Raw genomic sequence first — 27315 nt, 5'->3', positions numbered from 1 at the left:
CATAAAAAAAAACAACTATAAAAGACTGTTTGTTTCTTACTTAAATAAATAAAAAATAAAAATAAAAATATTAGCCAATTGTCTGCGGTGCATTATAAGCCTTGTCGAAATGCACGAATATTGATATTGGGCTAGTCGTGCTCATCATTAGACGTCTTTGGATCTCAATGGATATAGTTTTAACTCTTTAAAATTTTGGAAAATTAAGAAAAAAATGTTTTTACCGTTATCCGTTTAATCAACATCCATTTTACATGAAATTGAAACTAATCGATTAGTTGACAAATATTTCTGGGTTCGCTTACAAGTTAACACCTAAAACTCTTCCATACATCTTAGCCTAACAGTGCTGTTACATGGGCAATACAATGAGGAAGCACACTCAAAGGTTATGATAGATGGCGCCACCCTATTAGTCCATTGCACAGATAAAGAATTTCATACGTGAGAGAAGATGATATGTTTTTTCTCTCTCTCACATATGAATGACAGTGACATGCCTAGACACTTGCACAGGCGCCGCCTGGCGAGATGTCAGTGTGCCTCCTCATTGCTAGCAATCTATACATAGGTACCATTGCCACGTTAACTAACTATGGAATGGAGAAAACGCGGAAATGGTATGTAAATTGCCTGGAATTGTGTTGCCTACTACTACCAACCTACACGGTTAAGTAACCTAAATTTGTGGCAAAGACTCGATGGGTGCCTTCAGCTCGAAGGTAGCGGGTATGAGCGTGGCCGCGTGAGGGTACATGAGCCTATACGCTTCCTGAATGGACTCGCCAGATACTCCTGAGATATTCTCCACGTCTTTCTGGGTCCGCTTATCGTTTGACACCTGAGTATTAAAACAAATTGAAGAAAATGTAGTGACTATCAAGTTGAGCTGATTTATGAATTTAGAGATCGGACAAGGGGCTTCATTGTAACAACATAAGGTTAATTATTCCGAAAACGTTATTCAAATGACTCCCAACTGTCCGATCTCTGTTATAAGAGGTGGCCATATTAGAAATTCCAGTAAGGCCGATAGTCCACTATCATATGTTTATCACAGAAATATGAACATATAGGTCTGTATTTTTTTCTCTTTTTCTCCAACCTGAAGAAAAAGGTTGGCATGTTGCCTATGATCATATTTCTATGATACACATATGATAGTGGACTATCGGCCTAATAAACAACAACTCATTCTATTTGGGATTGCTAGTATTGTCCAAATATTGTTTTAATTACTTAAGTTGCTTTTGAAAGAAAAATACAGCAAGTGATAAAAACGTATCGAAAAAGCTTCATGTTTGCGTTAGAGATACTATGCTTTTGTTCACTACAAATATGTAGGTACTATCGGCTGCAAAAATGCATGGAGAAATTATGAATGAATTCATTTTTGTAGCTCACTACCTTTTTAATCTATCTTTACGTGTTCGCCACTACGTACCTGAGAAGCCATAAAAATGGCCGCAGCCATAATTGCCTGGTCATCACACTGTGGCGCAATCTTCATCGCCTCAGCTTTCTGTACGATGTGATGAGCCATCCTCGAAACCACAACAGGCAAATCCAAGTCACTGCACAGACTTCTCAAAGACGGGTCCAAGTACACAGGCTCCAGCTGAATGTTTAGAACTTTCAAGGTCTTTACGAAACATTTGCCTATACGTTTCTTGCTACATTTGCTGATTTGACACATGTTTTTTAAGGAGAGCGCCATTTTTTCCTGGCGAGCGGCTATGTACAAACACGCAGATGCTACTGCGTCGCTTGTGAACGTGAGTTGATTATTCTCTTGTGCCTAAAAAGACAGACAAGTCAGTATCATTCGGTGGAATCACGCGTTGGTGATACAATACCCCCAAGTCCAGGATGTACAGCATAGAGGAACCACAGACTACTATTAAGAAGATACTACGTATGTTGTAATTCCATACATCAGTAAATGCGGGTTATTTGACATCTAGCGACAATCACGCGATGTCGCTACGAACGAAGAGTCCAATGCTCACCAATTTTTAGCTAATATTACAAATAGTATTAAATTATTAATCAGTATTTGTTTTCAATTCTTTCTGCTTGTAACATAAATTGTAAACTGTTCTAATATTAAATTTTTGGCAGACGATACACTGTTGACACCTAGAATCGAGTAGTGGTACTGATAATTTGCGCTATTTGACGCGTGATTATTTATTTATTTAAGAAAGAAACAAACGGTCTTTTACAGAAATATTAGTACATAGTATTTCTAAAATCTAAAGCTGGAGTTTCATTTATGTTTTAAATATAATGCAGTGCAAACCAGTGAGCAACACATTTTACCTTACCTATAATTTTACACTAAGATAACAATAACTTTAGTGATGCTTATCCAATTCATTTACTTGTCTAAAATAAATGTGCTTTAAAGGAAATCAGTAGCATAAAGGAATATCATATAAGTCAATTATTTTTTATAACATTATCTGAAAGCACGATTAAGGGAGACAACATTACAATTGCATATATCAATTTCTTGAAGTTTTACATTATCATTAAAATAATAGTCTACACGCGCGTCTTATAAAAACATTTCGTGCGTAACAGGTGCGGCTTTTTATTGATATTGAGAACAAAGCTTACATAGATACTTAGTATTCAGTTTGCATATCATATAGCAATCAACCAAAACTTAAATGTTAAAAAATAAAATGGTAAGGCAAGACCCAAAAACTCTTGCACGTAAGATTTTAGATACATTACCCGTTTATACAAGTCCCAGCTCTTATCCACAATGCTTTCAGGAAACTTGGCACATTCAGCCATTCTCTTAATCTCATTGTAAGCATTTATCATGTCCTTGTCATCAGTATTAGATTCTTCTCCTGGGCCGCAGAGGCATTCAGTGAAGCATTTTCTTGGTTGGAAGCCGGGGCTATAGAAGGTTTACCTATAGTGGGTAATCAAATTTAAGTAAAGGGAAATTAAATAAGGTGCATCAGGGTAATTCCGAAAGTCAAAGTCACGCGGCCGCGGTAGTAGGCCTAAGAAGCGCTGGCTGGACGACGTGACAGCGGACATGGAAAAGAACAATCTCTCACCACAGGATGCCGAAGACCGGGCAAAGTGGAGAAGGCTGAGCAGGAAAGCGGACCCTGGCGCTAGGCCGGGAAAACGCTAGGTTAAAGAAGAAGAAGAAGGGTAATTCCGAAAGTCACATAAAAATTACCATTATTTCCATCATATCAAGATTCCCCTTTCGGAATTGCCTGAGCATTTCTGTCATTCGGTCAAAACCCTGAATGCACCTTTTTTTCACGCCAAAATCGTCAAAATCTTGAAGTTTTTGTTTTTCACAAAATCGTTCAAGATCTGACTGAATAGTACCTACTATTTAAACTTAGCTGAAGGCAAACCAATACTTACCACCTTACCATTACCTTAGAAAAACCACATAGAATTGTTGAGCAAAACAAGATATTTTGTCGCTAAACAATCCTAAATAAAATGAATACAGTATGCAAATGTCCAGGATATTTGTATACCTTTTCCCAAACCTTCAGTTTACCTTTTTTTTACCAACAAGAGCCAGCTCCAACATCACATTTATAATTGGAGATAGCTCAGCACAGAGAGATAGGTCGCGCGATAAACGATAAAACGTAGGGTCGTCCCTATCGCACTTACAAATAGTGCTATAGGGACTGCCTGATGTTTTATCATTTATCGCGCGACCATGCTTGTCCTCGTGTAGTCAACCAAAAACAAAATTTCTTTCTCCAAATTTTGATTGAAGCTGACTAAAATAAAAATTAAACCACCGTATGGAACGCTGTGCATCATACGGTGGTGTTGGACGTAGTTTAAGGACTTACCCGGGTCCGTTCAGTTTAAGAATACTTAGATATGAGAATACGGGGCTTGTATTAGCGTGCATGTCAAACAATTGAAGCTCTTGCAAATGTCCTAAGTCGACGCTGAGGCTGATACTCGGGTCCCGTAGCCGAATGGCATTTCTTCAGTCTGGCTCTGTCGCGCCAATCCGCAAGAGCGATAGAGATAGATTGCATTAGCGTCGCTGAAAGGCCATTCGGCCATATTCGGCTACGGGGCCAGGGGGCCGATTTTTGAGTCTCACAGTCACTAAAATACCGGTTGAAAACGGTGAATTGCCTATTATTTTCAGTGACAATTTTCTGAATTCGAACGCCGCGAGACTCAAAAATCGGCCCCCAAGCCTTATACTCATGCTACTCTGCCATCGAAGTCAAACCATCCGAAATGCTCGAAGAAATGCCCTCGCGATATTTTGCGCAGGATTTTCAAATTCAGGTTTCATAATAAAAGCAGTTTGTAACTTAAAAATAAATTTATTTGTGGCGTTTACTTATAATAATTATAAACTAAACCTTAAACACACGACCAAGGCGATAATACACTATTTATTAATACAGTTGTAGTTTCTCTGTTTTGTATTGAAATTACTTTACAAGTTGGTTACTATTTTCATTATAACAGAAATTATAAGGCATTTAGGGCTATTAGACTTATATAGACCGGGATATAGACCGTGATTACCTTTTTGATTTTTGTCGAGCTCCCGATATTTCGACGCAGTCGCATGCATCATGATCACGGAAAACTGACGAAGGCGGGCGGATGTTAAAGTGCATGCGACCAGTGGTAACGCTGAAAGTGAACGCAGCCGCGCGAAGGAGGGTAGATCGCGCGCTGTCTATGCAACTTTAACATCCGCCTTCGTCAGTTTTCCGTGATCGTGATGCATGCAACTGCGTCGAAATATCGGGAGCTCGACAAAAATCAAAAAGGTAATCACGGTCTATATCCCGGTCAATATAAGTCTTATGAAAATATAAAAATTTTACCTTCCAATAAAATTGTTATTATTTTGCCTGGTATATCCGAGGTCTTATATAGAGAGAGTACGTCGTAGACGTCGCATCGGACCGATAGATGGCGCCACCGTTCGTTGTGGCAAAATAATAACAATTTTATTGGAAGGTAAAATTTTTATATTATTTGTGCCGTTTGTATATCCGAGGTCTTATATAGAGACCTGTTTATTATCTCCTGGTGGCGAGTCAGCTGGCGCGCAAGCCTTTGGTAGCCCTATTGGCATAGCATAGAAGAATAAGTGAATTGGTTGTTGAACCGATTTGACAGATGTATCAGTCGAAATCGCCTTCGATCCGCGAATATCTTGGTGACAGAAACGCCTAAAGAGATTTTCGTGATGACGTTTAGCTTTAGTCAGCGAATATTTAGAGAAATGACATTATTATACATTGTAGGCGAGGCTGACTTGAACAAGATACAAAAACCTTAGATACACTTTTATTATTAACAGACACGTTATTTTATCAGGTTATTATAAACCCAATTTCAGACACAAAGTGTGGAAATTAACTGTAAAAGTAGTGTAACTATCTGTACTGTAGCAGGGTAACGTAATTGATACTGCTTTTGTCAACCCTTCGTAAAAATTATCTAAATCAATATTAGCTTTGATATGACTATTTAAAGTCCAACGTCTTACGTCCGTATCAAACACAGAAAAAGGTCATCACTCACGCGCCCGAGGGCTATTTGTTACGATACTGGTATTTTCGATCAGACTATTTCGCGTCAAGCGAGCGCGGTTACAAGCGAGACTCCTGAACTCTGAACTCTTTTTAGTGAGGGCATTTGAGGATACTGATCGCTCGGTAAAACTAGCCTAGAAGATGAAAAGTACGAGCGCTGTCGATTGCTACTACACTGGACGGAGGTATCAGTCGATTTCTTCAAGTCAGTCATTGACTCTTAGGGTAATCCATTACCTAATCCAAAACCCGATGCGACGGATTTCTACTTCGTGCAATGAAGGTCGACAGTGTAGACTGAGAGGTGACGTCCGTGTCGCATCGCTGGTGGTTGCTGAACACGTCGTGGTAGCAGGTCAAGGGGTGAATTAAAACACCGCCACACATGCGCGCTTTGAGAGCGTAGGCGGAGCGCAATAATGGCGGTGCACCGCACAAACGCTGGCGTTGCGCCCCGTGGGCACTAGCGGGAACTAACGAGCGCGGATTGCGAGCGCAACGCGCGCGGGACGCGAGCGGAATGCGCGCGCATTCAGCGCGCTGATAGCGTAGCGTTAGCGAAGCGGAATGCGCTTTATGTGTGGCGGAGGCTTAATACGTACCGTTGTACGGCGTAATGCAGGGCTCTCGCAGACGAAGAGGTACGATGACGGGCGAAGCAGAAGAAGGCGAGGTCACCGAAGGTCACTTACTTGGCTCCCAGGGGGTGCATACTGACCTCGTACGACAGTCTGTTGGAGTCAGCAGTTACTGTCGTAGTTACTCGTAACAGAAGAGATGTAGTCCTGCCATCGTACAGCATAACATAACATACAACCGAACTGTGCATAGCATATAGTGCTATGCGAACCTTAATCCGGCTGCATGTCACTTCAGTCGCCAGCGCCACCGCCTGTTGAAGATTATTTTCCATCGGAAGAGCTTTACTTTGTACAATATTCCGATTATTGAAGGTCTTATCGGGCTGCAAATGCAAGCAAAACAGGAGCGATTGGCCTAACTACAGCTATCGGCAGCTGTACGAGGTAATGCTGGAAACCAACCTCCCTCTGTAGACTACGAAAGTTGTGAAATTGATGAAATCAGGTTCTACGATCGAATCAAGCACTATATTAATTCAGTATAGTCGAGCCAGATGATAACTACTGAAGTCCTCCTGAGTTCCTGGCCCCTTTCGCTTTGAGCTGGAATTTCAAGTTCACTAAGGCGAAGCGGGTTTATTTTTCCCAATTTGTTTATTAGAGGCTCGGCGAATAAGTTAATCTCTCGAATGGACAGGGGGCGCCACAAGTCTCCGGGAAATCGTCGTGTACTTGGAACCCCCGCGGCCAGATTACCGATCGGTTTTGGTGTCCGCCCGGTAAACAGACGCACGCTCAGGATGCAGCACGCTGGCTCGAATTCAGATCTGGACATTCTGAAAGAGTTTTTTTTTTTTAAATTCCGCAAACCTTTACGATGTCTTTGACCTACACAATGAGCGACGTACAGGAATCACAGGGTCGTCTCGCGAGGCGCCTCTCCGATTAGATAGCTCGCGAACATCGTCAGGACACCCTCGCAGCAGTGCGGCTCCTCGTCCGGTTATTGACGTCTTACCTCATTCAACTATGGGTGGCCAAGCCACGTTAGGACGTAGCATCTTTAGAATTTATCTGTTCTCACTTCGGCGACGGAGGAGTCATTGGTCAAAATAGAGTGTAAATACTGTCGAAGTACTTCACGGGAACTGGAAAGAGAAGAGTGGATACCATAGTGTACGGGATGTCAGCTGATAGCGGCGCCCGGCGTCACATTGGAGGGCAGTATCAGCCTGGTCAGCAACAGAGTCTGCAACGATACCGTAGCAGACGGAGCTCGGATATGGTCGTGGCACCATTGGGAAGACAGTGCTCGCGGTGAGCGTGACATCTTAGGCGCGACGGGCGTTATCAGCGTGGCGGCTAGCAGTACCAAGGGACCACATCAGCAATCTTACCAGCTTGTCACTGCAGCAGACGATGTTACGTTCGGCGGTGAGATTGAGACGGCCGTCGTCAGCTCGAAAGGCGTCTTCGATGCCCCTGTCGCGTCACGCAGTATCGTGCTCGGTGGCCCTCTCGAGGTCGCCGCCGTCAGCGCGGGAGGCACCGGCGCCAGCATGACAGTCAGCTACATCGGTGAACAGCATCAACAGAGTTCGCGGCGTCGTCACGGCAGACGCGGCAGGAAAATTAGCGACGCCTTCGCGGCAGCCGCAGTATTGCGCTCGGTGGCGCGATGAAGGTCGCCGCGTCTGCAATCTTACCTCGTGCGATCGAGGCGACATCAAGGCGCCAGCATCAGCGTGTCGGCCGACGACACCGGTGGAAAATTTCAAGTAGCTTGCGGCGATGTCACGGCAGACGCAGCAGAAGGATTGCGACGCCTGTGCAGCGGTTAACAGTATTACGCTCCGCATCACCACTGAGGCTTGTCACGGCAGACGAACGCTCTGCATCACCATCGAGGCGCCAGCATAAGCGTGGCGGCCAGCGATACTGGTGGACAGCTTCAGCGGGGTCGCGGCGTTTTCACGGCAGATGAGCGCGCTGCATCACCATCGAGGCGCCAGCATAAGCGTGGCGGCCAGCGATACTGGTGGACAGCTTCAGCAGGATCGCGGCGTTGTCACGGCAGATGAGCTCGCTGCATCACCATCGAGGCGCCAGCATAAGCGTGGCGGCCAGCGATACTGGTGGACAGCTACAGCAGGATCGCGGCGTTGTCAGGGCTGACGCACGCTCTGCATTACCATCGAGGCGCCAGCATAACCGTGGCGGCCAGCGATACTGGTGGACAGTCAGCAGGATCGCGGCGTTGTCACGGCAGACGAACGCTCTGCATCACCATCGAGGCGCCAGCATAAGCGTGGCGGCCAGCGATATTGGTGGACAGCTTCAGCAGGCTCGCGGCGTTGTCAAGGCAGACGCACGCTCTGCATCACCATCGAGGCGCCAGCATAAGCGTGGCGGCCAGCGATACTGGTGGACAGCTTCAGCAGGATCGCGGCGTTGTCATGGCAGACGAACGCTCTGCATCACCATCGAGGCGCCAGCATAAGCGTGGCGGCCAGCGATATTGGTGGACAGCTTCAGCAGGGTCTCGGCGTTGTCAAGGCAGACGCACGCTCTGCATCACCATCGAGGCGCCAGCATAAGCGTGGCGGCCAGCGATATTGGTGGACAGCTTCAGCAGGATCGCGGCGTTGTCACGGCAGACGAACGCTCTGCATCACCATCGAGGCGCCAGCATAAGCGTGGCGGCCAGCGATATTGGTGGACAGCTTCAGCAGGATCGCGGCGTTGTCACGGCAGACGAACGCTCTGCATCACCATCGAGGCGCCAGCATAAGCGTGGCGGCCAGCGATATTGGTGGACAGCTTCAGCAGGCTCGCGGCGTTGTGGCGGGGGCAGAAGGTGGCCGCGCTGGTAGCCTGCATATTGACGACAGATCACTAACGGCGCGGCGCTCGCGTCGGGGCAGCAGCAGACATACTTACAGCGTCGCACGCGACGCCTATGTGGCGGCCACAACGTTGTTCGGCGGCACCGCAGAGATGGCCATCGTTAACGAGGAGGCAACTTCTACGCAACTTCGGCGGCGCCGACGCGGCGGACAACACTGCCGCGGTCAGTGGCGCTATCGCAGCGCTACAGTAAGTTCCGGCGCCGACACGTGGCTTGGGGCCTCCGCACCGAATCGGAAACCGAACATGTTCTTTCTAAAATAATATGAATCTGCTCACCCATTCGTCGGAGAAATTCAAACCTTCTTGGAGCGCGGTATTCCTCCACCGCGCCCGCCGCCGCCGCCGCCGCCGCCCGCAGGTCGCGCAGCACGCGGTTGCGAAGCACGTGGTCCCCGGAGCACGTGGTCCCCGGCGGAGCAACTTACCTACGTTACCGCTTATATTCTCGCGCGAAACTTTTAATACGCGGATAACACTTCCTACTTTAGTCTCGGAAATGCGAATAGTTTAAAAGAAAACTGATTAACGGTAACGATTTTTGCAGCATGGAACTTTCTTACAAAAAAGTGGGTAGAATCATAAAGCACCGCTCGTTCATTTCTATTGTGAGAACCCCGAAAGACGAATAATGATCGCTAGCGAGGCATAATATATCTCATTATTCAAGACGAACGAGCGTAAATTAAAAGGGAAGAAAGAATTGACGGTGAAAATTGAAATTGAAAAATTTCATAATTCCGAAACGTTATAAGCCACTTTTTAAATAAAAACACGAATAACTCTGGTTTGACCAGGAGTAACAAGGAAATAGAAACTAAAAGATTAATTTCGAGACACCATGCTGTAAAAATGTTCGAACGGAATACGCGACAACCGGTCACTTCGGCGTTCGACGAAACAAAGAGGGTGGCTGGTGGCGGGTCGGGGCGCGTAGAAGCCTTATGTTGCAGGTGGGGAAAACGGGACTACCAACATCGCGGCGGTGTGACGCCGGAGCGACTTACAACGAACGGTGGCGCCATCTATCGGTCCGATGCGACGTCTACGACGTACTCTCTCTATATAAGACCTCGGATATACAAACGGCACAAATAATAACCGTGAATCATTCAAAACTCTTATTTAGGGCTATTACTGTTTGAGCGTGTCTTTTTTTGTCCACTTTTTTTAAAAGTGATATTTTTGATAAATTACATATTATTTCTACTTAGAATCACTAACTTTTTAGAATAGAATAGAATAGAATAGAATAAAATAGAATATTTTTATTCGAAAGCACACAGATCATAAACAATTTTACACTGACATAGAATAGTAATAAAGTGCCACGAAATGACCTCACCTCAGCATATTGCTGGCGACTTCCAGCGCTGGTCTTCCGGTGAGACCATTAAGTGAGAAAAATCACGGAAGGAACCTTCTTTTCAAACCTAATAGGAAAAATGTCCCATAAGATTTTTTCCTATTTTGTTACTATTTGTTTGTTTAACAAAAGAGGAAAGGAGAGAGTAACAAAAATGTATGGAAATTCTGGAACACTTTTTTCTCCTATTGAAATAGAAAGTGCTCATGATTCTGAGTATAGCAGAACTGACCAAAAATTCACTAAAAATATAAATTTCACATTTTTACATGTTATTATGTCACTTAATGCAAACTTTGTTTGATATAACGGTCTCTTTTATTTAGTTGGCACTTGTCTTTTTAATTTGTCATTTACGAAAGGAAATAATTTTTACATTTTTTTTTTACTAATAAATTCGTTATTTTCATCATAATCGGTCTAGCCTGCCATGCAAAGTAGGTTAAATTTTAACATCTTTAACGTACGTTTTAACTAAGTATACAGAGAAGTTTCACCTTAAATAATATGTTCAAAAATCACCAATGACTTAAAGTCGACTCAAACTCAGTTGTGTACATCGCTTGTAAATCAATGTTATATAAAAATTGTTGTTCCACGGGTAAATGTCAATAATATAAAACACGGTGTAATAATAAAGAAAAAAGTAAAGCACATCATTATTATATTTTCGACATTTTTCTAGAATAATCTTGTGACACCCCCTGAGTTGCAGGCGTCCATAGGTTACGGTGACCGCATTCCATCAGGCGGGCTGTAGACCTGTTTTTTCCACCGACGTGGTATTAATAAAACCTTATCAATCTCTTCCCAAATAATGGTTTAAAAGTTAATACAACATTTACATAGTAAAGCAGACTTTTAATTACCTACCCATCAAACTTTTATTCAAATTTGCAAAAAAATGCCGGTAACAAAAAACCTCTTTATTAGGATATCTACCATACTATCGCAGAATCTTACATAAAACTGTATAACAAACGCCTCTCATACAAATAATATAAATCACAAAATCGCGGCGCTGGCTGGTAAGTCCAAAACTAATGCTTAAACCTAAGTTAATATAAAAACGAACAGGTCCCTCCACATTTAGGCAAAAACGAAGTTCAGTGGTAAATAAAAAAAGTGTGATATAATAATAAAGACTGCTAAAATTTCACTGTAGTTTTTCTGCTTTTTGGATAGACTTGAAATCTCGCTTAACGGCTCAGCCACGACATTGGTCTAAGCGCGACAGCGGTGAGCGGCGGCCATACATTAGAGCGAGACACAGCGATGGGACTTTTCATTCGCACGTATGGCTGCCGCTCGCCGCTGTCGCGCTTAGACCAATGTCGTGGCTGGGCCGTAACGGCCTAGCCACGACAATGGTCTAAGGCGTCTTGCGGCAGCGGCAAGCGGTAAGTCACAAAAACAAAAACGCAGCGCGCGCGAGGCATGCCACGACCTTGCCGCTGTTCGAAATCGCGCGCGGGTTTTTACGGGCCTACCCGCGGGAGCGGCGCGCGGGGCGGCGCGCGACGAGAACAACTGTAGCGCGCCGCGCCCGCACCGCCACGACATTACGGCCTAGCCACGACAATGGTCTAACGGCCTAGCCACGACAATGGTCTAACGGCCTAGCCACGACAATGGTCTAAGGCGGCGAGCGGGGCGGCTGGGCTGCGCGGGAAACGCGCGCGGGCGCTAGCCATGCCACGTACTTTTAGAAGCGGCGGCAGGGCCTAGGAGCGGCCAGAACGTTTTCATATTTAAAAACATGTTTTTTACTGTCGAATATGACTCTAAAGTGCATAGAATGCTTTAATTAGTCAATTACGTCTTGTACAAGAGAATATGTGTGATGACTAAGTACATGGAATTTATTTTATGGCTAGTTAAATGATACTTAATATAAATAAACACTTAGAAAAAAATTAACAGTAAATACGAATAAACACTATACAAAAATATGTTTGAAAACATTATTACATACTACATACGCGAAAGTAAAATTCAATTTTCATTAAATAAAGGTTTCGGGTTCAAGACGCTCATAATAAAAACAAAATATTTTGTTTCGCGCGGAATCGCTAGCCCCATCTAGCCGCCTAGGCCGGTCGCGCCGCTGTAATGTCGTGGCGGTGCCCGCGCGGCGCGCTACAGTTGTTTGAGTCGCGCGCCGCCCCGCGCGCCGCTCCCGCGGGTAGGCCCGTAAAAACCCGCGCGCGATTTCGAACAGCGGCAAGGTCGTGGCATGCCTCGCGCGCGCTGCGTTTTTGTTTTTGTGACTTACCGCTTGCCGCTGCCGCAAAACGCCTTAGACCATTGTCGTGGCTAGGCCGTTACAGCGGCGCGACCGGCCTAGCTGGCTAGCGATTCCGCGCGAAACAAAACATTTTGTTTTTATTATGAGCGTCTTGAACCCGAAACCTTTATTTAATGAAAATTGAATTGTACTTTCGCGTATGTAGTATGTAATAATGATTTCAAACATATTTTTGTATAGTATTTATTCGTATTTACTGTTAATTTTTTTCTAAGTGTTTATTTATATTAAGTATCATTTAACTAGCCATAAAATAAATTCCATGTACTTAGTCATCACACATATTCTCTTGTACAAGACGTAATTGACTAATTAAAGCATTCTATGCACTTCAGAGTCACATTCGACAGTAAAAAACATGTTTTTAAATATGAAAACGTTCTGGCCGCTCCTAGGCCCTGCCGCCGCTTCTAAAAGTACGTGGCATGGCTAGCGCCCGCGCGCGTTTCCCGCGCAGCCCAGCCGCCCCGCTCGCCGCCTTAGACCATTGTCGTGGCTAGGCCGTAAGGGTCTCACCTCAGAGCATATAATATCGCAAAATTAGCAGTCTCTATAATCATTTGCTTATATATATTGTTCAGCGCAAATGTGGAGGCTTATAATAATTCTACACCAGTCCTAAGGCTTATTTATAGATAAATAGGTCCCGAAATCATGCAACTACATGTTTTTATGCATTATTCTCAATTAGCATATGCCACGTATGAGACGTTTTCATATCAAAATAATTTCGAACATTGACCCGATCTATCTCTATCGCACGCAAATAAATATATATCTGACCCGCTCGCTCAATGGCATTGGCCGCAGTGCGTTAGAGAAGGGGTCAATGCTCTAAATTCTTCATACTTAGCGTACATACTTTACTGAGAATAATCCATTTGTACCGTTCTCAAGAAAAAGGTGCCACATTTTCTCTTAAACATAAGGACGCTCTAACAGGTAATTTGTATACAATACGAGCAATTGTCGTCTTTATGGTAAGCGACTATATGGTACGGCATTTTCAAGATACTCTGCAATATATATACATTGGTTTATGTTGCAGTCTAGTAATCCGTGCAAATTATAAGTAGATTCAACATAATATACAAACAAATATGTTCTGTCTCACTCATACTCAAGAACCGAAATAAACGTGTGAAAGAGAACGCACGATCGGTAGTTCCTTGACGTTACATTCAAAAATAGGAAAATATTGTATTCACTTAATCTTTTTTGTTTAATATTTCTTACGAGTTTTAAAAATGTATGGCGAAGTGTGGATAAGCAAAATCAGTCAGTCAACTTTATGGTAACGTCTAACCCTCTTATTCATAAACGTTCACTAAAATTATCAAGCCGATAAAGTTCGTTTGGGAAAGGGACAAACAAACTTTATCGGCTTGATAACTTTAGTGAACATTTATGAATAAGGGGGTAAATAAACATAACATTTAACATCGACACTGCATGACGAATATTCTTCTTTTTTTATTACATTTTATCGCATAAGACATTTTGCTAATATTATGCAAAAGGTGTTCTAATTTTAGGTTCAGTTCGAACTAGTACAAGTTTTTTTTTAACAAGGCAGTCCATGGAACTTATGTTACTGGCGCAGTCAGTTCGGATACAGTCAAATTCATGTTCCCCTTAAGGTACCGTTCCAAAACTCGCTGCTGACTGCAACTACAGCCATATAATTGAAGTCTGCAGTCGAATTTGAATTGGTACCTTTACTTCATGAAGTCAATATTAGCCGCATATTATTATAACAGCCGCCGCTCTTATAAAAGTTTATATGATTAGTGAGATAATAATAACAGTATTTAATTTATTTTTGCTCCAAAAATGTCCTTAGTCTGTTCCCCTTAAGGTGCCGTTCCAAACTCGACGCTGACTGCAACCACAGCCATATAGTTGAAGTCCGCAGTCCAGTTAGAATGGGAACCTTTGTCATTTATGATGTATAAATTCGCCGAATAACTTCGATGCAGCCACCGCTGTCACAAAAGTGCGTAAGATTTTTTAGAATATTGATCTCCTTACATAATAATGACAATATTTAATTTGGTAACTGTAGGGGTCCTACAGGAGGTCCTTGGAACATTAGGAAGGCACTTTGAATTATCGAAACGTTATTTATTTAAATTAATTTTCTACAACATGTTTACTTCTCGAGTCCTGTCAAAAGAGTGTCTGTTTGAAAACTCAAAAGTCTGCACATAGACAACTGAGCTTCCAAACTTAAAACTTGGTCAAGCATGAGTCGATTGCATATACAACCTTCCTAATAACAGTAACGATTTGACAATGCCTGTTCATAGTCTGTTCGTGTTCCCCTTAAAGTGTGATTCCAAACTCAACGCTGCCAGCAACTACAAGTTGAAGTCTGCTGTCGAAATTGTATTGGCACCTTTATGTCATTTATGAAGTAAACATTCACATAATAACTTTAATATAACCACCAGTGTTATACAGGTCGTCAGTTTAAAGAAAAATTTGACTGTATTTATTTTACAAATAAGAAAATATTTAATTTAATATTGATCTGACAATGACATTTCATGTCAGGATGCAGTCAAGTTCCCCTTAAGGTACTGTACTCTTCAAACCCTACAGTCATATAGTTGAAGCCACCATTGGAGTTGTAAAGTGTTCGTGACATTGAAGATTTTCGCAGTTATAAAGTAAACCCTCACAGACAATTCCTACAGCTTAAATTACCACGCGACGCGACTCATATAAAATATATTCTCCCGTTCAATTTCCAATTATCAGATTGCACGGTCGAGTTCAAACATCTTTACAAGCCAACATGCCAAAAATATGTTTACACATCACTAACACGATGTCAATACATATATGTATAGAATGCTGGTTTGTAAAGATGTTTGTGAACTCGATTGTACAACTGAACACAAATTATAAGCAACAGCAGACGACTTTTCAGTAGGGCAATTCACAGAAAATCTCCAGATGCGCTTATAGTGGCGTACTTGGAGTCGTCAGGGAACGTGATTGTGAGCACATACAGTCTACCCTCCTTATTCATAAACGTACTCTAAAGTTATCAAGGCGATAAAGTTCGTTTGTCCTTTTCTATCACACCAATACGTTGGAAAGGGACAGACGAACTTTATAAGCTTGATAACTTTTATTCTAAGTCATTATTGTGAGAGTACAATAATCTGTGGCAACCGAGTACATTTATGAATAAAGGTATTTTCTATTCGTTTTAGCTACTTGACTTGTGTCGCCATCTAGTGTTTGCAATAAATAGTACTTACATCGACCGATACATCTGCAGCAGAAACTCAGAGTAGTAAACTTGAAGTCGTCGGGGAACAGTTTCGCAGAGAATGGGTACATAAGCATGTAGGACTGCCAGATATTGTCAATATTACTGACCAATCAATTGATAAACATAGTCAATATTACTGATCTAAACGTTTTGTGAGCAGATACAGTCCACATCTGTGGCAGGCATGACAGGGGGGGTAATGGGGCCATGACCCCCCCCCCCCTGGAGCCTAGGCTGGTCATACAAATAGACCACGTGACCCCCCCCCCCCCTGGGCCTTTACCACGTGACCCCCCCCTGGGCACGAAGCTGGATCGGCGCTTGGTGGCAGGAACTCGATGAGTGTGGCAAACTTGAAGTCGTTAGGAAACAGCTTGGCAGCAAATGGGTACATGAGTTTGTAGGACTACCATCAGATTTGGCTACTGATTTGACTACTGTCGCAAATACAGTTAGTGATAAATATTGTCAATAATACTGTGAGCACATACAGTCTACATCTGCGGCAGGAACTCGATGGGAGTGGCTAACTTGAAGTCGTCAGGGAACAGTTTTGCAGCAAGCTTGTGGGACTGCCGGATGGGCAGGGTAAATATTGTCAATATTACTGATCTAAACGTTATTGTGAGCACGTACAGTCTACATTTGTGGCAGGAACTCGATGGGAGTGGCAAACTTGAAGTCGTCGGGGAACAGTTTTGCAGCAAGCTTGTGGGACTGCCGGATGGGCAGGGTAAATATTGTCAATATTACTGATCTAAACGTTATTGTGAGCACATACAGTCTACATTTGTGGCAGGAACTCGATGGGAGTGGCAAACTTGAAGTCGTCGGGGAACAGTTTGGCAGCGAATGGATACATGAGCTTGTAGGACTGCCGGATGGTGACGTCTGCCACGCCAGCGATGTCTCCGATCTCTTTCTGGCTACGCTTGTCTTCTGACGCCTGGAACAAATATTTACATGTTTGAAAAGTATGTAATTTAATTGAATTTTGTATTTTTAGTCGTGGGTTGCGTATTTTATTGTTCATGCAAAAATAAACTTGCAAGTATTTTATAGTTCAAGTACGCAATAAAGGGTTAGCACTGATTAACTTAGCACAGGGGTTTTCAAAGTGTGAGGCGCCCCCCGCGAGATTTGAGGGAGTTTCAAAGTGGGGAGCATGAGTGTTGCGTGGGGACACGCCGCTTGAGGTGCTTCTTACGTCTTACTACGTGAGGAGACGATTTTTAAATTACACTAGGACGGCACGGCGCGGGCGTCCGTTCCGCGTCTTACGACATGCGTCACGTGCGTCCCTTATATGTATTTTACGCCTAAGTGCGTTTTCACATTATCCGATCCGATATCGGATGTCGGACCGATATCCCATACATTACAGGCGCCATCTTGGATTTTTTCCATAGAAATCCTTCCGACATCCGATATCGGATCGGATAATGTGAAAACGCACTAAGGCGGGCACTGCGCGGGACCATGGGACAAGTGGACAACTATTTACTGAGAACTATGTTGTGTTTTTCAAGTAATTGTTATACATTAATGAACTCATATAGCACCAAGTAATTAGTTTAACTACAAATACTAATAGACAAAAAGGCATTACCCTAAAACCAATTTGCATTTTTGGCAATTTCCTTGCTATCTTAATGAGTTTAACGCCCTATTGATAAAGCAAGGATTGTGTGACAAGTTAAAGTAAATATATCAGCCAAGTGCCAAACAAAAAGTAGATACCTAAAAGTGTTTTTCCAAATAACACACACACACACACACTTTTATATAGAACTGTTGGGTATTATTTACAGACTTATTTATTATTAATTTAATAAGAATGCAGGCATTTAAAAAACTGATATAGCCTGTGTGTGTGATCATTATGACAGTAATCATTAATCATAGCCGAGTAGCTATGTGATATGCTTGTCTAGTCTATTTTTTAACTGATTCACATTTTGTGCTGAGACCACGTCTTCTGGGTTTTGGGTTTATTTACTAATATTGTATGATTTAACCTCGTCGTTTATGTACATTCCGTTTAAATCTGACTCTGATTTGACGACTGGTCTGACTAAGTCGGTAGTGACCCTGCCTGCTAAGCCGCGGTCCTGGGTTCGAATTCCGGCAAGTAACGGCATTTATTTGTGTGATGAGCATAGATATTTGTTCCTGAGTCATGGATGTTTTCTATGCATAAAAGTACATATGTATTAATCTATTTAAGTATGTACAATTGTACATATATCATCGCTTAGCACCCAAACTACAAGCTTTGCTTAGTTTGGGACTAAGTTGATCTGGGTAAGGTGTCCCCAATATACAAAAAATCTAATTAGAACCTTGTATGAAACAAGTAGCATTTTTGGCTTCACAAACAAAACTTCTGAAAACCATATAGTTGACACCAGCACGGGAAGCATGGTCGCGCGATAGACGATAAAATAGCAGGCCGTCCCTATCGCACTATTTGTAAGTGCGATAGGGACGGCCTGATATTTTATCGTCTATCGCGCGACCATGCTTCCCGTGCTGGTTCAAATTATAAATATAGGATTGTCTTATGTCGATAAAACAGCACACAAATAGAACATCAAGTATAACAACAATACTGTCTGTATTTACTTTCTTATCATATACTTGACTTATCATCAAAGAGGATCGAGTATTATAGAGAGTTACTGTCAAAGTAAAATGTGTAATCACAGTGCTTAGTAGGGATGTCACGAATGTCGCATGTGTCACATTCGCGAATGCGAATGCGAATATTCAGAATGCGAATGTGCGAATGTGAATGCGAATATCGCTGAATTTCATAAAAAAACAAAATAAAAACCAAGCAATCACCAACAACCCGCTAGGTAAAACTGCTTACTATTGGTCAAAACGCCGAGTACCAACTTCACGCCGTACGAATTTGAGCTATCTGCGCATGCGCGAGTCGACAGTCGACAAGTAGCAATTGGAGCGGCCGGCGCGGGCGAGGAACAAGCTGCGACTTGCACATATTCGCATTCGCAAAACATTCGCATTGTTTAAAGCGAATGCGAATGTCAATGCAAATGTTTAAAAGAATATGAATGCGAAATGCAAATATTCGTAACATCCCTAGTGCATAGACTGCCATCTCTCTACACAAGCTTAAAACTTTTGAACCTCCGTTTTGACAATTTGGCCCATATTGTTAGCTTGATATGTGTTAAAATGTCAAATATTAATATTAGTGCCATCTAGCCAAGCGTTCCCCAAAGGTGTAACGCCATCTAGGCAACCATACTCGTACCTTTTTCTCTATGGCTTTGAGGTACGTTTTTTTCTTAAACCTTATCCGTCTATATGGAGTTACATATGTTTTTGCTTGTCATTTATCTTTAGCACTCACCTGAGAAGCCATATAAATAGCAGCAGCAGCGACTGAGATAGGACTCCTCCCAGACACAATATCCAGTTCTCCGGCCTTCCTTGCAATATGTGTCGCTGCCCTTTGCACAGAGTTTGGAAGCCCCAAATTCGAGCAGAACCGAGACATGAAGTCCGCTGTTGTAATAAGGTCAACAGACGTCTCAAGCGCTTTGAGAATAAGTTTGAAACACCGGCCAATCTCTTTCTTGCTGATTTTGCTGACGGCACAGATCTCTTTGAAAGTACGGGGCACACCCTCCTGACGGCAGGCAATGTATAAGCAGGCTGATGCAATGGCGTCGTTTGCTCGGCCTTTTAAGTTTTTGCCATCATGTACCTGGAAATATGTGATTATGTTTGATCAATCCTTTGAATAATCATGAGACATCCAGTTAATGAGTTTTTGTATAACAGGATCTGAATAACCAGGTGCACACTGACCGAGCAGCCTCGCAAGGTAATGCCACGCGCGTTTGCCTTGCCTGAGCAAATTGCTCAGCAAGATGGATGGCATTGATTGTCTGCTCGGTCAGTCTGGACCTCACTAGCTACTAATAGCAAGTATTTCTCAGAACATACTTTTTAATAGAACAAGAGTTATGCTGAAGGGTGATCTGTAGCTATTATTATAAGTGTAATGTAAGGGAAGCAAATGCACTGTTTTGCAATTAGTTATTTTTAGTGATGAGTCACTCATTATTGCTTATCTGTTATGCTCATGTCACTGGGGACAAAAATTAAGCCTTACACATTTGAGGCCCTAATAAATAAAAGATTGAGTACACTACCTATGTTTGTTAAACTTGTAACCATAATTCCATTGATTTCTATTTCATTATAATACGTAGCTCTTTCGTTTACATACCTGTTTAAACAAATTGTTAGCTCTGTCCACAATAGTTTTGGGAAGATTAATGCGGTCAGCCATTGTGTTGATCTCTCTGAAGGCATTGATCAGGGCTCTGTCTGTACTGCTAATGTTGCGTCTGTTCTGATACTTGGATACACCAAAACTGTCAAATGAGGCGTCGCCGCGGCCGGGACCAATTATTGTTGAAAGGTCTCCACCGGATAGAAGTGGGTTCTCTGGACCACCAACACGAGAGGGGTCTACTCCTGACTTCTCGTTGCTGAATGTACGCCATTCTGAACCCACGTCAATCACTCTGTGAATTAAAGGTTTTAGTCAATAAACAAGGGAGGACTGACTGTGAAAGCTTTTAGCTACGAAAAGTTATACTTCGCAGTTAGCTGTCAATAAGAAGATATACATACCTACTTTGTAAACATAAATATAATAAGCATCACTAAAATTATTCAATGCAATCATTGAATTTGCATCAATTGTAACCAAACGCAGCAAAGGAATTTGCTTCCGAATACATTTGTAAAAATTTATTTGCACGATTTCGAAACTTTAGAAACTTAGCTTTGGAAAGCTAAGTGAATTTCGTCACATTGCCAAATATCCAGAGTAACATTACCTGTCGCCGACAACAAGGCCGCACTCCGAGCAGATCATGTCACCTGCCCGGTAATCCTCGATGAGCGGCGCGTCGGGGTGTGCATAGCAAACCACCTTATTTGCCTCAATTCTAAAACCACAAAGGAAAGTTCATCATCACTAATTACAAAACCTGCCATCAGGTAAACTTAACCGTCACTTCGTGTAGGAGACTACTGTCACCGCAAATAACTTACGTAGAATCTTAACCAACATTATTAATATTCAGTCAAGCAATATATAAACAAATTACTTTAGTACGACGGAAACAGGAATAAAAATAAATGAGAAAAACAGACCTTGACGTGCTCGCCATGATTGTCAAGTGGTGTCTATAGACAATGTGTATATTTTTTAAACTTACAGTGCATCCATAGACAAATAAACTTAAGCAAGCAATATTTTTTATTGTGTGATTTATTCCGTTTTCGTGTATTTATATATTAATGTGTTTATTATTTATTGATCATATCAATAAGAATTATGTTCCAAGATTACGCTTTTAATTTAATAAATACAAAACGCAATTACCGATTCAATCGTTTCAGTCATTACCGATAGATGTCACTGTCAGGCGAGAAACTTAAAGGAGGAAAAGGACTATTCAAAATAAAAAGAAAACCGAGACATATATGAAAGGATTAAACGGTAAAAAATCTTTATTCAAACTTAACTAATATTGACAAAATAAATAAGGAAATATAAATTCTTTTGGCAGAACTTTGAGTATTCCACGACAGAAACTACGAAAAAGTAGAAACGCCAAACGAATCGAACGTCAACGATATGACAGCGTGAAGTAAAACGCAATTAAAACTATCGCTTACAACTATTTTTAATTATTATTTAGGCCACAATCGTCTTAAGATTTAATATAGATATTACTAATTATTCTTTCGTTTGCCTTTCTGTGATATAAAGTTTCGTCCCATTGATAAATCACGAAAACTAAACTTTACAGTCTCGATCCTGCTGCAGTTTTTTACAAGTTCCTTTATTAGACATGGAGCGAACTCTGAAAAAAACTGTGTCGTTGCGTCAAATGAAATTGTTGTTGGAGTTTTTAGAGAAGAATAGAAATCTGGCGCTCGGCCGGTTGAGATCCAAGGAAGGGCGCGCGTTGTCTAAAAAATTATGGGCCGAGTGCGCGGACATTTTAAATGTTGAAAATGTTGGTGCTTCATTTAGAAATGGCAGAGAATGGGCTAAGGTACCTAAGTTGTAACAAAAACTTGCTGCTGAATTGACCTGATCGTTCTTAACCATATCAATTATCATATTTTCTATTGTATGATAATACTTTTTAAAAATTGTATTTAAATACTTTTGTAATAACTTTTTTAATTTTTAAATTAAATTATGTATTGTCTATTGGCCGCTGTACACATATGGCCAACGGTTCCACCAACCCTTTGTGAAACCCCTTGACCAAGATAAGAGCCGCTGTTTACACATTGGCGAACCAATCACTTGGCATTGGCTCTTCATGAAAGATGGACGTGGAATGGAAAAGTCTAGGAAATTCTAGATCATAGACGTTGACCGAAAAATTTGATTAAAAAATAATAACCCCGTAGTAAAATTAAATTATTTGAAATATTAACAATTTTTTGAATATTATGATAAGAACATTTATCTTTTTTAGGAAATACATTAAACATTTGCAAGGTTATTTTATTTCCTAAAATTTACACTATTATTGACATAGATAAACTTATTATTTTCGTAAATACTTCACTACCGTCCTCTCTGACGGCTGACGACCAACTGAATGAAGCGCCAACGTGTAAACGCAGTTGGCCATTGGCGCCAAGATCCTTTGATGTGTGGACAAAAAACCGACACCAATCGGTTGGCCGGCAAGCGCAAGCGCCAACTGCCAACTTACGGCCAAGTAGCCCTCTACACGCTTGGCCAAGGGGGTTGGTGGAACCGTTGGCCATGTGTGTACAGGGGCCATATGGTAAATAAACTTTTTTCAGTTCTATACAGACTACAAAGCCCGGCTGAACAACAAAGTAAGAGCAATGAGAAATAATGAAACCACAGCAGCCACCGGAGCTGAAATAGAACTCACTTCACTGGAAACCAGGCTATGCAATATCCTCGGGTACAATATCAAAGACTTACTCCTGGCGAAGGCCAACCCTTTAAGCTTAACCCGAGAGAAGAAAGATTCAAAAATTAAAGCAAAGAGAAAACTAAAAAGAAGAAGGAGTAGTAAGTTTATAAATACAGTTTAGCTTTATTAAATACATAATTGATTTTTCTAGTGTAAATAATCCATGTCCTGGATTTTAAAATTCGGGCTGGGCCCACAACCTAATGAACTAATGTTGATTAATTGTCTGTTTTTATTTTAAACAGTAAGTTACCACAGTACTTCAATAGATACTTATTGTTTTTTTTTATTAGATTCTTCACATTTGCACTAAAGTAATAAGATAAGATAAGCATTTATTGCAAACCATGGTATTTATAATGCAATAAACAAACACCTTGACATTTATTCCTGCACTACACATGAGTGTAAGCGTAAATTAACAGAATGGCTGAAAACAAAAACCTACAACGATATAGAAAAGTTAGTACAAAATCAGTATAAATGAAAAACATTACATACGTACAAATATACATAGACACACACACACACACACACACACACACACACAGACACACAGACACACACACACGCACACATACACACACACACACACACACACACACATATGCATGCCTTAAAAATTAAGTTATCTAATATCTATGCCACATTCTCATTATGAGAATGTGTAGTTATAGGTAACAAACTCAAAATTTTTTGTTTATTATTTGTATAAGGTTAAGTAGTATAATTTTGTGTTATTAATCTAAATTTACATACCTACTTATAAGATAAACAGTGTATACCGTGGAAGAGCGGTGCTCTCTTAGCACAAGTGTTTCCTCACTTAAAAAGAGGCACCAGCGCAGATACTTTGTAAAACATTTGTTGATACAGAATAAAACATTTTTATTTTTATTTTTTTTATGGTATACAAAGTTGTTTACATAGGTACAGGTACAAGGGATCACATGGCATCCTGGTAGGGTATGGCAATTTTTCTTATACATCAGCTAAGGACTAGTTTTCTCCACTAATTTAAAATCTAATACAGCTTTTCTATATCTCAGGTTCATCAGACAGCTCAATAAACTCAGCAAAAGAGACTCTAGAGAGAATAGAGGAATCCCGCATAGAAGTGGACCGGCTGAAAGCAGACGGTCTGTTCAAGATTGCGGAGAGTCTGGCGCAGATGGCGGAGGCTCAGAACCGAGTGGCAGCGAGCATGGAGAACCTGGGGGCAGGCATGTGGCAGCTGCTGCAGAGGCTTGCGCCGGCGCAGACGCAGGACGGGAAGAGTTGGGGTAATGTACATTTAGGTAGTTGGTTATAGAATATGTAGAATACTCTTTATTGGCACAACTCAGCAGAAGATATACAGCGGAGACAAAACAAATCATTATAAATAGAGGCATGCAACAGGCGGTTGTATCGCTAAAAGTAGGTAATACAAGTATACATATATACATACAGGTGAAATGTTTAGCCAGCAGTTGGATATAATACAAGTATAAGCTGTTAAAGAAAAACCGGCAAAGTGCGATTTAAGGGTTCCGTAAGATAAAGTAAAATATACTTTCTTTGTTCAGTCACCACTGCTAACTTAAAAATGGTCTTAAGCACCATTACACTTCTAAGGAAGTTATTTTCTAATTTTAGATTCGACTAACATAATAATAGAAAATTCGACTGAAGAACTGTATCTGATTCGTATCACAGAATATATAATAGTATGAATAGTACAAGTACAGAAGGCTCACTCCTTTGATGTTCACAAAATGCCGCCATTCTGAATTCTTACCTAAATTAATAAACGGACCGCACGCAAGCACCCGACATATTCTAATGCGCCGCGCGAAGGTCGTCACCACTGAATGGGCCGCGAACTCGCGGCCGCCGGCATGTACAGTCAACCAATTGGTTGCGTAAGCGGCCTATGCCATTCTACAACCATGTCATAATGACAAGCAGTAAGAGATTTCTTACAATCTGATTTATAACGTCACAATGACATAGTTCTATAGTGGCCTAGGGTTGGTTGACTGTACTTGTAGCGCGGCGATAGAATCGCGGAGTGAGCCAGCCCTGTTCGTATGAAAAATCGGAGGAATCCCCGCTAAGTTCTATAGAGGAATATTTATGGTATATTAATAATGTCCTGACATTTATGCGAATGATGAAATCGTGACTTAACATTACCAGTTACAAGTTTTGAATTTAATTATTTACATATGTCACCAATTAGCATATAAATGTTTTGTTTAAATGATAATAATTTGTTTCAGAGCAAAAAGTTCAAGAGCACAATATCCTGCAATGAAGATGGGGCCATGGTTAATGTCAAGGTCAAATTTTTGTATACTCCGGCAAACCCACTTTGACAATAAAGAAAAACGCGTTTTTTTCCTACTGTCAAAATGGATGTGCCAGAGTATATTTATGGTCTGGGTATTCTGGATTAAGAACAGAGAATAAACATTTTTTTATGGCCCTCACACTTTGAGACGTTGATCACCAAGAAGTACCTACCTGTGTAGATGTGTGCGAATTTCAAAACAGAATTTTTGAGTTTTCTAAGCAAACGGGTTTCTTTTAGTGGGACAAAACCAAAAGGAGAGCTGCCATACATCATGCTATATCTTCTTGGGACTTTGTCGCAATACGTAAGTGACATCTGTCTCCGTGGTAAGCAAAACGACCCACTTTGTCACTTGCCATATGACGCTTTGACAAGTTATTCGCATAAAAAACAAACAAATCTCATCCTTGTGGTAAGCGACAAATTAGGACCTTTTACTGGACTTTGACACATTTTATTTTAGTAGTGTTCAGTTTATAAAAGTTACATACACATGTAGACATTTGGCAAGTAGCTCTAGTGGCAAAGTAAATGAAAATGTAGCACATAAATAATTAGTTTGTGGTGTATATTATTTTGACAAGTTTGAAATGTCGTATCGTATCACTTGTATCAGGCTGAAAAAAAGCAAAGCCCATGAAAGACATAGCCTGGAGATTGCTTCACCGACAAGAACCCAGCTCTTAAATTTTGTTGGGGTCTTCTCGAGGCTGAGGCGGTGAGGCGTAAGGTTAGAGCCGGCGTAGCTTTAACTGACGTTCATATGCGCATTGTAATATGCCTACCTACTTGAAAAATAAATATTTCATTTTAATTTTACTTTAATAATCAGTCATAATTGTTAAAGAAAAAACACATGAACACATAGATACACGAATACTATTTTTACTTCAATTTAACGCGAAAATGAACCTTATATCATCACCTAGTGCTGTCAATGCTGTCATACATTTTATCTTGTTGTTCTGGCCACGTGTGAGGGTCACCGAAAGGGGTACAGACGTAAAAATATACTTGATAACAGTTATCAAAACTAACCCTAGTGTAAATAGTAATTTAACTGTATTAGTACTTAAACGTGTAAATAAAATCAAATATTTAATAAGTGTGAGCTATTTGAATGCGTCATAATGCGGAGAAATCACATGAGATGACTAATGCATTTTTTGTTTTCGTTGTGAGGAGTTTTTCTGGTAAGTACAGTCAACCAATTGGAACCCTATTAGGCCACTCTACAACCATGTCAAAATGACAATTGGTAAGAGATTTCTTACAATCTGATTAATAACGTTACTATGACATAGTCCTACAGTGGTCTAGGGTTCCAATTGGTTGACTGTACATATACCTATACATATATACCTATATATATAGGTAACCTACGAGTTCCGTATTCTAAACATTATTCCTAAGCGCACATAATAACACTGTACAAAATGTTCCTTAAACACATGGAGTTATGGCAATTATGGTAACTTTACTTAGATTTTAATTTAAAGTTATTTTGGTATTGAATCCGGAAATAACCTAACCACAAAATTAAAATTTTGAAAAACCCCCGACCGCGACAAAGTGGACCGATTTGTGTGCGTGTGGATTGAGTGAGCACCTTCCGAAAATAAAATAAAATATGCTGGTCATTTAGTAAAAGTTCTAAAACAATTGTAAAACGAATCTCTGAATTTGTAAAAAGATGAATCAAAAGATACAGTCATTAACATGTGCTCACTCAGTTCTCACAAACTACCAACGAAAACAGTGAATGTATTCATTTAACATATAATATTTATATACTAACATTTAGTAAAAAAGTGTGGTCACCCTACATGATACGTTTGTATGAGAAAAGTTATGTCTGAATATCTTTAAAACCAGACAACGAATATAAAATATTAGATGGTGGATATTTAGTAAAAATT

The 27315-nt window shown here is 41.1% G+C and overlaps 3 protein-coding genes across 4 annotated transcripts; 1 reads left to right on the top strand and 2 right to left on the bottom strand.

Moving 5' to 3' along the window:
- Positions 1–190: 190 nt before the first annotated feature.
- Positions 191–2959, bottom strand: LOC125227366 (transcription initiation factor IIB-like). Its single transcript, XM_048131667.1, has 3 exons — positions 2743–2959; positions 1445–1798; positions 191–841 (listed from the first exon to the last, which is right to left on the bottom strand). The coding sequence occupies exons 1-3, from the start codon at positions 2833–2835 to the stop codon at positions 680–682; spliced, it is 609 nt and encodes a 202-aa protein (XP_047987624.1). The 5' UTR covers positions 2836–2959; the 3' UTR covers positions 191–679.
- A 13348-nt stretch (positions 2960–16307) lies between these two features.
- LOC125227479 (transcription initiation factor IIB) lies at positions 16308–23572 on the bottom strand. Of its 2 annotated transcripts, none has more exons than XM_048131805.1 (5): positions 23435–23572; positions 20917–21027; positions 20298–20598; positions 19413–19769; positions 16308–16976 (listed from the first exon to the last, which is right to left on the bottom strand). In XM_048131805.1, the coding sequence occupies exons 1-5, from the start codon at positions 23440–23442 to the stop codon at positions 16815–16817; spliced, it is 939 nt and encodes a 312-aa protein (XP_047987762.1). In that variant the 5' UTR covers positions 23443–23572; the 3' UTR covers positions 16308–16814. The 2 variants fall into 2 exon arrangements, with proteins under 2 accessions (XP_047987762.1, XP_047987761.1); XM_048131804.1 differs by lacking the exon at positions 23435–23572 and adding an exon at positions 21236–21264.
- On the top strand, positions 21754–26320 carry LOC125227480. Its single transcript, XM_048131806.1, has 4 exons — positions 21754–22146; positions 22919–23156; positions 24108–24341; positions 25323–26320. Exons 1-4 carry the CDS (start codon positions 21940–21942, stop codon positions 25355–25357), a joined length of 714 nt encoding a protein of 237 aa, XP_047987763.1. The 5' UTR covers positions 21754–21939; the 3' UTR covers positions 25358–26320.
- Positions 26321–27315: the final 995 nt, after the last annotated feature.

The sequence above is a fragment of the Leguminivora glycinivorella genome, chromosome 6 (genome assembly GCF_023078275.1).
Source record: "Leguminivora glycinivorella isolate SPB_JAAS2020 chromosome 6, LegGlyc_1.1, whole genome shotgun sequence".
Taxonomy (NCBI): domain Eukaryota; kingdom Metazoa; phylum Arthropoda; class Insecta; order Lepidoptera; family Tortricidae; genus Leguminivora; species Leguminivora glycinivorella.
This window is presented reverse-complemented; position numbering and strand designations above follow the sequence as displayed.